Source organism: Schistocerca americana, chromosome 1, assembly GCF_021461395.2.
Source record: "Schistocerca americana isolate TAMUIC-IGC-003095 chromosome 1, iqSchAmer2.1, whole genome shotgun sequence".
NCBI lineage: Eukaryota > Metazoa > Arthropoda > Insecta > Orthoptera > Acrididae > Schistocerca > Schistocerca americana.
The window spans coordinates 786,838,007-786,850,051 of NC_060119.1; the positions used below are offsets into that span (position 1 = coordinate 786,838,007).

General features: G+C 36.8%; 1 protein-coding gene across 2 annotated transcripts in view; it reads right to left on the reverse strand.

The window, feature by feature from the left end:
• Nucleotides 1-10,385: 10,385 nt before the first annotated feature.
• The window catches only part of LOC124612406 (centromere protein I-like), a 367,802-nt gene continuing 366,142 nt past the window's right edge, over nt 10,386-12,045 (reverse strand). For both annotated transcript variants that reach the window (XM_047140617.1, XM_047140609.1), the window contains exon 17: nt 10,386-11,663. In XM_047140617.1, coding sequence (XP_046996573.1) covers nt 11,601-11,663 — 63 coding nt within the window. In that variant the 3' untranslated portion in view covers nt 10,386-11,600. The remainder of the gene's footprint in view (nt 11,664-12,045) is intronic.

A 12,045-nucleotide genomic window follows, 5' to 3' on the forward strand; every position in this document is an offset into this window, starting at 1 on the left:
ACTGTGGATGAACTGGAGGGGAGGGGGCTACTTTGAAGGACAGTAGTTGATTTTGATTAATTTTTGTTCCATTTGTACTCATGCACAATTAATATAGACAGAGTTCAAACGCATGTGTTTCATCTGCCTTATTTTATATTGTGATTTAGATACACACTCTCTTACTGGTTCAATGCACATCATGGAATTTCCATGTTGTCCCCAAAATTATCAAAAGATATACCACAGTTGCAATGACTTATGGAATGACCTTTGTATATTATCAGAAAAGAATATCCAGATTCTATTTGTATCTAATACTTAAAACTAAGCAAATGTGTATAAAGAAATATTATCAGTTGTCTATATAACAGTAAATTTGGAATGTTAGGAGTTAAGAATGTATTCTACTTTGCTTTTTAATGTCATAGAATTGCAGTTTACTGCCTAATGTCCACATGTAACTTATTTTTGCACCAGAATATAAAGCTTCTTTCTGAACATGCGACAGTATGCATACTCTGTAAAACTATTAAACTTCTAGTATTGAGGTTGCTAATTTTGTAGGTCAGCTTTGAATTTTTCTTTTTAATCTCTCAAAGTTCTTCATTTCAGCTGTTTGCTCTTAACTTTTCCCCCTGGATTTGATTATCCAGGTTTCTGCTCCACATAACCTGCAACTGAAACATGTAATGTGGCACACAGTGAACCAAAACTCGTGCACTTATAATCCAGTTAAATTTCTTGCTTTCTGACAACAAAATAAATTTCAAACAAAATTTCGTCACATATGTACTGTTGATAGAAATTGGCTGTCAAGGAAAAGCAATTTGGCATTGCTGTGACCATATTTACGAATATCTTTATTCAACATTGTGTAGTTGTGATGTCCAGTTAGAGCAGTGGAGAGTTTTACATTTCATACTTGTTTGAGTATTTTATTTCTTTTTATTTTCTCCCAGTAACGTTGTAGTATACATTGTTTCTTAAATGGTATTTTTTTTTACAATTGTCAACAGTGTACAAAAAAATAAATTGGCGCTTAATGTAAAGAAGACACGATAAGTTGCAGACAGGCAAATTTAAAAGGCACTTTGGACCAGAGACTTCAGCAGCAAAAGAGAAACACACCCCATTGATGCATACAGACAAGCACACCTCATGCAAACAATGCCGGGCATTCTGGCCAGAGCTGGAGGTTGTTTGTGTGAGGTGTGCTTGCTTTTGTGTATGAAAGCTGTGTGTTTCCTTTCTGCTGATGAAGGCTCTGGCTGAAAGCTGTGTGTAAGCATCTTTTAATTGTGGCTCTGCAACTTAAATGTGTCTTCTTTACGGTAAAAAGCAGTCTATCTTTTCTACATCGTTGATATTTCTATAAGGAGTTTCTATTGTTTTGTTTTACAACTATAATTTTTTTATGTTCAACATGAAAATTACACAGGTCTGTGACATAAAAATTGTTTCAAATTTATTAAGTGATTTTTATAGTGTTTTCAGTGCTGATTTCAGGAAAAATGGTGGAAAAAATCCCATCATGTACAGTTATTTCACAAACTGCGTGTCTAGTTTTAGCTTTTTTCAGTATTTCAGCACTCTAGTGAGTTTGAATTTTGGTTTTTAGGATCTGCATAAACTGTTATTTAGCCATTTTTATACTACATATATGTAAAATAAAGAGTAATTAGGAGAAAGCAGCAGTATTTTCATGTCAGTGCCTGTCTGTCACACTGCCCCTTCCCCCCACCATCACCAAGCAGTGAGCTTCTGCTATTGTCCTCCATTTCACAGTCCCTCTTCACTCTGTGCTGTTCACATGTTGTTGTTACTAGTGCTTTAAAGTAGTGACTGTTTTCTCTTGTTGTGAAGTTGTTTTATGGACAATGGCTACCAGAGGACGTATAAACTTGCCAGATTGCTTCTGCGACATTTGTGGTAACTATACCGTTAAAAAGCAACAAAGAAACATTTCCGATTTTGTTGAAAAAGTATATTTTGCCTATTTTGGTATAAAGTTAGGTGATCAAGTTAAGCTCTGGGCCCGACACAAAGTTTGTTCAGTGTGTGTTGACGAACTGAGGCAATGGTTTCAACGTATAAAGCAGTACTTAAGTTTTGGAATACCAGTGGTTTGGAGGGAGCCTAAAAAATCATAGTGATGACTGCTATTTTTTTTTTGTGCAACGTATGAGATTTCAATTTGAAAAACAAAAAGAATATTTCTTACCCTAACATTCAATCAGCCATTCGCCCTGTTCCTCCTGGACCTGAAGTACCACTACCCTCTCCTCCAGATTCTTTGGATGATATAGATGATCATGAGCCATTGGCTCAGCAAGGTGATAGTGAAGAAGACAGAGATTGCTATGATCCTGGCACAACCGATCCCATTGCAGTCTCACAATCTGAACTGAACACCTTAGTTAGAGGCCTAGTCCTTTCTAAAGAATCGGCAGAGGTTTTAGGATCTAGATTGAAAGATAAACATATGTTGGCTCCGGGTACATCCTTTTCTTGGTATCGATAGAGGGAAAAGGAGTTTGTATCTTTCTTCTCTCAAGAAGGTGACCTGATGTTTTGCAGTGATGTTCCTGGACTTATGGCACGTGTCGAAGTAGAATAGGCTCCTGATGAGTGGAGACTTTTTATTGATTCTTCAAAAAGATGCCTTAAAGCAGTACTTCTACACAATGGCAATAAGTATGCTTCTATACCAGGTGGACACTCAGTTCACTTAAAAGAATGTTACGAAAACCTTGAACTGGTTTTAAGTAAACTCTGCTATTCAGACCACAAATAGACACTATGTGGTGATTTAAATGCTGCCTGTTCAACAAATTGGCTATACAAAGTTCCCTTGCTTTCTCTGTGAATGGGACAGTAGAGAAAGAAAGCAACACTATATAAAAAAAGCTTGGCCCTTGAGAAAAACCTTACAGGTTGGGGTTAAAAAAACGTTGAGAGGAAAAGCCTTGTGGATCCCAAAAAGGTGTTACTTCCACCACTTAACAATAAGTTGGGGCTGATGAAACAGTTTGTTAAGGCATTGCCAAAAGAAGGGGAGTGTTTCAGATATCTTTGTGGGCAGTTTCCTGGTTTATCCAAGGCAAAGCTGAAGGAAGGAATCTTTGTTGGACCAGACATTAGAGAACTAATGACAGATCCCAACTTTGTGGACAAAATGGAAACAAAAGAAAAGGCAGCATGGGCATCTTTTGAATTAGTTGTTACCGGTTTGCTAGGAAACAAAGAGAGATCCAAACTACAAGACAATCATCCCAAACATGCTCGACAGCTTTAAGAAGCTGGACTCTAACATGAGCATTAAAGTTCATTTTCTCCACTCACATCTTGACTACTTCCCTGGAAACTTTGGTGATGTAAGTGAAGAGCAGGGCGAAAGATTCCACAAAGATATCAAAGAAATGGAAAGAAGATATCAGGGAAGATGGAATGTCAACGTGATAGTGGACTACTGCTGGATGATAAAAAAGAGATGATCCTCAACGAATCCACAGCTGGAAAAGCAATAAAAGAAGCTTTGACGGAAAGCAAAAGCATTATTATAAGGACTTATTAGCTTAAAGAGAAATGGAAGTGTACTGGAAATGTCGTTTAGAACATGATTTATAAATAAAATAAAATTTTATAACATTGGAAAAATATGATAAATTACTTAAATTTTGTTGTTATACCTAAAAATACTCCCTTTTTTGTGAGAAAACCTGATGCAATAGAAAAAAAAAAATGGATTGCATTTCTGAAATCAGCACTGAAAGGTACTTAAAAGTCAGTTATCAAATTTCAAACACTTTCAAAAAATATTTTTTTGCAGACATGTGTTATTGGTGAACATGTCAGAAATATTCTTGAAGTGTAATAACAGTTCCAAATAAATTATAAATTACTTGTGAATTAATCACAGAACCTATCAATAAGAGAAGTTTAAAGTACATACTACTATGAGTTAGAGCATCCAGGTGTAATATTTTAGACACAAATGTAGTGACAGCATGTCATTTACAAAACTTACATAGTCCTCAGAGCAGATGTTTGTGAGAAATGCATAATACCCACACTCACTCAACTGATCTGACAATGTGTAGCATTTTCGTTTCAAATTGTCGATGAGGACTGATATGGAATTAGGAGCAACAGGCACAAACATTCAACTCTAAATTGTCAATTTTGATTCCACAATTCCTGTTCTTTTTTGTTACACTCTTCTCTCAGTTTGTACTTCCATAGAAACATAGTGCGTAGCAATTGCTGGCTGGTGCAGCAGCCAGAAGATCGCACTGTCAGCGCCCATTGGAGCATAAACTGATATAGGCGCAGCTGTAGCCCCAGCACTACTTGACATAAGCGGAGCTTGATTGCTACACTCCGCCCCTCATCCCTTTGCAGCCTATATGCTGGGACTTGGCAGATGAAGCTTGCTTCCTCTCTTCCCTGCACATCCCTCAGAATTTCTTCATTTCTTGGAAACAAATGGTACTTCAGACTGTTTCAGCTCAACCCCACCCAGTATCATGTTTGCCATAGGCATATCCTTTTGTTTACCTGAAATCACCTGCTCACATTTCTTTGTTTTAAACTTGAGGTCATATGTTTAAACAACTTCCTTCTAAAGATCTAAATGCTTATCTTCTTCCTCCCAGTTCTCCCCCCCCCCCCCCCCCCCCACCCATTAGATCATCAGCAAACGACGTTGCTCTCACACTGTCTCTTTATCTCTCTTGTGAACTGTGTTATTATATCATTCTTGTTCCATTCACTCAGGGTATTTGCTGTTGACAGTATAGTAATGCCCACTTTACTTTTCATGGTCAAGCTTGTATTCAGTACTGCTAAGTTCTGTCTTGGTTTTATTTTTCCAGTAGAGATAGTTGTATGTTAACACCCCCCCCCCCCCCCTTTGCAGACGACGACAGACACGTGAGCATTAACCAAATTCCATACAATTTTGGGGCACCACTGTTATCACATCTGACATGATTTCTGGGCTGTTTGGACATCAAAAGTTGCTATTTTCCTTTGAATCTCTTTCTTTTGCTGTGAAACATTGGGAGTTGCCTTTTAGATCATTCTCAAATCCACCCATATACTTACAAGTTTACTGATGAAGATTTGGCGGATAAGCATCTTATGTATCTGTTCATGGAGTACAATGGAAGAGCAGCAACAATGCTATGCTAAGCTTTTCCTGCAGTATGGCAACCACATCACAGTACGTTTGCATCTGTATGTGGGTGCTAATAGGAAACCAGATACTACTCTCATAGAATGGAAAATACTAGCTGTGCATGTATGCTACAACACCTGATCTGGAAGAGAATGTGTTACAGGTGACAATTCTGCCACCAGTGGAAATGTGGGTAAGAAATCAAATTAAATGAAACTGCTCTGTAACAAGCAACCGTGAGAGTGTGGGCTCCTTACACCACAATATCCCTGAACAAGCTACAAAATGTTGTCGGTGGGAGATCAAGTTCACTTCATATAAAATAGACAGTATACCACTTGTTGTATTTTGACAGCTGCTTTTCTTTGTTAACATATACCTCAACAAAAGGACAGTCTGGCTGGCCATTACTTATGTTCAGGGGCTGAAATTTCAGTAGTGCTGATATACAGATTTAAAAGTGAAAAAACTATTTCTAGCTTAAGAACTATTAGTTTCGTTCTCATGAAGGAAAGAATAGATTGGGGACGGTGAAAACGGAGAGGCTTGTTACTAGGATGCCAGAAAGGGATAAACCTAGCTATTGTGTATCACAATTGTATAGTCTGTCAGAAGGCAGCAGACAAAATTGGATTAATGTAGGAGATGAACAGTAGTGGGAGTAAATATTAGAAAGTGCAAAATAAACATGGAAGTAGCTATACGAAAACTTATGAAGAAGATAAATAGTTCAATGTGAAATGACAAAATGATAATCCAGTAGCAGAGCAGCAGTCATTGGTTCATTGTCAAACACTTTTGCTCAAGAGCCAATACTGATAATGTGAGGTGGCTCCTCAGGGTGCATGTTGTTGTTGTTGTCGTCGTCGTCGTCGTCTTCAGTCCAGAGACTGGTTTGATGCAGCTCTCCATGCTACTTTATCCTGTGCAAACTTCTTCATCACCCAGTACCTATTGCACCCTACAGCCTTCAGAATCTGCTTAGTGTTTCATCTCTTGGTCTCCCTCTACGATTTTTACCCTCCACACTGCCCTCCAATACTAAATTGGTGATCCCCTGATGCCTCAGAACATGTCCTACCAACCGATCCCTTCTTCTAGTCAAGTTGTGCCACAAATTTCTCTTCTCCCCAATTATATTCAATACCTCCTCATTAGTTATGTGGTCTACCCATCTAATCTTCAGTATCCTTCTGTAGCATCACATTTCAAAAGCTTCTATTCTCTTCTTGTTTAAACTACTTATCGTCCATGTTTCTCTTCCATACATGGCTACACTCCACACACATACTTTCAGAAATGACTTCCTGACATTTAAATCTATACGTTAACAAATTTCTTTTCTTCAGATATGCTTTCCTTGCCATTGCCAGTCTACATTTTATATCCTCTCTACTTCGACCATCATCAGTTATTTTGCCCCCAAATAGCAAAATTCATTTACTACTTTAAGTATCTCATTTCCTAATCTAATTCCCTCAGCATCACCTGATTTAATGCAACTACATTCCATTATCCTCGTTTTGCTTTTGTTGTGTTCATCTCATATCCTTTCAAGACACTGTCCATTCTGTTCAACTGCTCTTCCAGGTCTTTTGCTGTATCTGACAGAATTACAATGTCATCGGCAAATCTCAAAGTCTGTATTTTTTTCTCCATGGATTTTAATTCCTACTCCAAATTTTTCTTTTGTTTCCTTTACTGCTTGCTCAATATACACATTGAATGACATCGGGGATAGCCTACAACCCTGCCTCACTCCCTTCCCAACCACTGCTTCCTTTCTATGCCCCTCGACTCTTATATCTGTCATCGGGTTTCTGTACAAATTGTAAATAGCCTTTTGCTCCCTGTATTTTATGCCTACCACCTTCAGAATTTGAAAGAGAGTATTCCAGTCAACACTGTCAAAATTGGAATTATTATATTCTTCATGAAGTCTGAGGGTATTTCATCTGTCTTATATATCTTGCTCACCAGATGGTTTATGTCATGGCTGGCTCTCCCAGGCTATTGGTAGTTCTAATGGAATCTTGTCTACTCCCGGGGACTTGTTTCAACTTAGATCTTTCAGTATCTACATACTCTTCCATTTCCATAATATTGTCCTTTAGTACATTGCCCTTCTATAGAATCTCTATATACTCCATCCACCTTTCTACTTTCCCGTCTTTGCTTAGAACTGGGTTTCCATCTGAGCTCTTGACATTCATACAAGAGGTTCTCTTTTCTCCCAAGGTCTCTTTAATTTCACTGTAGGCAGTATCTATCATACCCCTAGTGATATATGCCTCTACATCCTTACATTTGTCCTCCAGCCATCCCTGGTAAGCCATTTTAAACTTTCTGTCGATCTCATTTTTGAGACGTTTGTATTCCTTTTTGCCTGCTTCATTTACCGCAATTTTATATTTTCTCCTTTCATCAATTAAATTCAATATTTCTTCAGTTACCAAAGGATTCCTACTATCCCTCATCTTTTTATCTACTGGATCCTCTGCTGCCTTCACTATTTCATCTCTCAAAGCTACCCATTCTTCATCTACTGTATTTCTTTCCCCCATTCTTGTCAATCATTCCCTAGTGCTCTCCCTGAAACTCTCCACAATATCTGGTTCTGCCAGTTTATCCAGTTCCCATCTCCTTAAATTCCCACCTTTTTGCATTTTCTTTAGTTTTAGTCTACAGTCCATAACCAATAAATTATGGTCAGAGTCCACATCTGTCCCTGGAAATGTCTTACAGTTTAAAATCTGGTTACTAAATCTGTCTCTTACCATTATATAATCTATCTGAAGCCTTCCAGTGTCTCCAGGCCTTTTCCATGTATACAACTGTCTTTCATGATTCCTAAACCGAGTGTTAGGTATGAGTAAGTTATGCTCTGTGCAAAGTTCTACCAGGCAGCTTCCTCTTTCATTCCTTACCCCCATTCCAGATTCATCTACTACGTTTTCTTCTCTTCCTTTTCCTACTATTGAATTCCAGTCACCAATGACTATTAAATTTTTGTCTCCCTTCACTATCTGAATAATTTCTTTTATCTCATCATACATTTCATCATTCTCTTCGTCATCTGCGGAGTTACTTGGCATATAAACTTGTACTACTGTGGTAGGCGTGGGCTTCATGTCTGTCTTAGCCATAATAATGCGCTGACTATGTTGTTTGTAGTAGCTTACCCGCACGCCTATTTTTTTATTCATTATTAAACCCACTCCTGCGTAACCGTTATTTGATTTTGTATTTATAATCCTGTATTCATCTGACCAGAAGTCTTGCTCCTCCTGCCACGGAACTTCACTAATTCCCACTTTATCTAACTTTAAACTATCCTTTTCCCTTTTTTAAATATTCTAACCTACATGCCCAATTAAGGGATCTGACATTCCATGCTCCGATCCGTAGTACACCAGTTTTGTTTCTCCTGATAACGATGTCATCCTGAGTAGTCCCTGCCTGGAGATCTAGACTAATAAAAGTTACCAGCTGACTGCTGAACTGTACAGAGAGCATCTCAAGATAACATTCCTGCCCTGTTTGGATAATCTACCTCAGCAAAATGACAGGGGTTTTTCTTTCAGCATGTTGGAGCCCCATCATATTTTGCACAAACAACTCATAAATTGCCGAATGAAGTTATACCTGCGTGTTGGGTAGGTTGATGGGGTCCAGTGGAATGGCCATCTATGATGTCAGATTTGACACCACCTGACTTTTTCTTCAGGGGCCATCTCAAATCTGTAATGTACAGAAACATCACCCGAACACTGCAGGAAAACATCAGAGGACGGCGTTATATAAACTGTGCGAGTTTTGTGAACTTTATTCGGATGTACCAAGTGATGCTTGCAATATTGACAGTCATTTTGTTTTGTTTAGTTTGTGCTTTCAAACAGACTAATAAAGTTACCTAATAATGAGCCTGAGTGGTAAGTCTTAAGTCATAAGAGTTAAGCTCATTATTTAAAACAGTGTATTTCCAACAATTTTGCCCTGTTTTGTTTCTTCGATATCTGCAAAAATAATGGAGTTGTCTTGCGTTACGTGACTTTTGAATCAACCTGTATATTTCCTATTACCTCTTTTTCTTCAAGATCCGTCATTTATTTAGGACCAATAATTTATATCTGATTAATGCTGAACAAATTTTAAAACCTATAATTATGACTTTGGAGTCCAGCTCATTAAAGAATATCAGGTCTAGGAAAGCAGCCATTTATGCTTTTCTTTAAAGCATTATTGGCACATATGTAATTGATGTATCTTTAAGAGTAATACATGCTAAATAAGGACCAAGAATCCAGATTTATTTTCCATATTTATTCTAATTTTTTGATGTACTACAAATTTTAAAATAATGACGACAGTAAGGATAATTATCCTCTCAAGAAAAAAGTGCGAGGTGAGTTATTGAGAATTTTCTCTTTCTCAACCTTCCAAAATTTCTTGCTCATGCAACAAACATGATGTAATTATAGCAGAACTACAGCAAACTGTGAAACCTAATGAGTACACACATGAAATTCTGTCAATACAATCGTACAACCTTAGCCATTAGCGACAGCAGCTATTACATTCGCCAACATATCTTTTGAAATAATTCTAGAAACTGACAACATAAAGCATCATCAGTCAAGGGACAAGCAGCGAAACGTCCATACATAGTTCTTATATGCAATGAGTCCAGTTTTTGAGCAACAGACGGCTTGCGCGTCAAGAAAACTACAGCTGACTTATACTTGGGCGTGGTCTTTTTTAACACAAAGTTGCGGCCCCAGTTATGCTTGGGATTGGTCTCCACGGTGTTAGCGTTTTTATTGATAGACAGCAGGGATGTTACAATAAGTAATAGATGAATTAATTCTTTAGCTACAGTGCGATGCATGTTAATTATATTGATGATAGTGTAGGAATAGAGAGGAAAAAATAGACTGTATAAAGAACTTGAGACACCAGGCAAGTAGTATGTTGAATCCCCCATGCCTAGGTCAGAGAGGTTCCTTGAACAGTTGTGGAGTCAGGATAATTTATAACTAACGATTTAACCTTGTATTGCATTTTGTGATTCACTAGCCAGTGTTGCAGTTTAGTTATAACTGAACAATTTTGTTGGGAGCACTAGTGTTCTGGAAAAACTGATTTAGTTATAAAGTAAGCTTAGTTTTGTATGCATAATATTTAATCTTTGAGAATTTTTGTAACAATTTTACACATGCTGTTGACTACTATGAAAAACTACAGTACTAGGAAAATGTACAGTCTTTATTGATCTGTCATAAGTAAGAAAATGTATTTCCATAGGGCTATTGGTAAAACACACACACATTAAATGGTCTTGATGATGTTTGAAACTTTCAGCTACATAATAGCTATTTTATCATCAGTAACAAGCTCTCAAAGATACAACATGTGCTTTGGACAAACAGAATGCCATGTCAATCATTGAACTGAGTAACAAACCTTGCAACAGAAAATATAGTTTCAGGTAATATCTTGTTAATAACATACTTAACTAAATTTTACAGTATTGCAATAGTTTTTATTGGATTGTCTTATTACGAGCCTTCGGTACAGCAGTGTCATTCACTTTTCTAGGATTTCTATTTAAACATCCACTGATCACATGTTATAAATCCAACACGCTATTTTACATTGACAACATTAATTTGCAAGTGCTTTGTAAAATATTTTCACTTCACAATGCCTATAAAATTATTAAATTTGTAGCAAAAATAAGAAACGACACATTTTAGGTAAATGAAATCGCTGATTATGAAGCAAGTATAAAACAGGACACGACAAGCTTACTTAGTTCATCTCGTATGTACATGAATAAATTTTACACTGTAGATAAAAATTTTAATTTAAAATCATGAGCTTAACATTGTCAACTACTGAGTATTTTATGTAAAAGCTCTATCCACATGGAATCCAAATGACAGTTGCAAAACAGTCAGGTAATTAAAGTAATATTTCCATGTAGTTAACAGACCTTTTTTCACATGATTGTCTACAAAAATGAATCCTATACCACAGTAATACAGAACACAACATTATCACAAGAATGTAAGATGGGACAAGCCAAGTATCATAGCCTCATATGCACGTGAATAAATATTACTTGAAGTAAAGTAACCATATTGGTCATTTTTGCAGTTATAATTTTAGATTAAAATGATGTTCTTAACTTTGTCAACTATTAAACATTTATGTAAAACCACTATCATATATAGTCCCAAGATGATATTTTCCAAAGCATAATTCATCATTGCAACATGTCTTTTTCACATGATTGTCTTACACAAACACACTAATGTAGTGTACAACAGTATTACAGAAGTTGCATGCACAAATGCATGTCAGTCACAAGCACATTCTGGGCTCCACACAGATGTGACTCTTCAATAAAAGCAGCTTGTATGAAGACAAACTTTTCCTATGGCTTCATTAAGTAATTATATACATAAGGCAGGTGATTCCGTAATGTAGACAAATCATCCTGTAAGCATATAAAACAGCATGTGAGACATACAAGAGGAGTATATTAAGTTTGGGGTTTACGCGACAGTCATTAAAACTGTAACAACATCAATTGATTTAGGAGGTTAGTGTCAAGCATTCAAGTGCAATCAGAAAAGTATGAGACAACTTTTTAAGTCATAAATCAGTTTCTTGATTTTGTAGTGGAAAATTTGCATTGAAATGACTGCACATTGAAGAATTCGTAAGCAAAACATGGGATAGTGGTGAGTGGCAGTTGCCCCTTCTTTAGTCTCCAACATGTTTTTTGTGTGCATAATTCGAAGTAAAAGTAGGGAATCTAAATAATAATCTTAAATATCGTTATCACATCAAGATGATGTTTTATTCCATCAAAATAT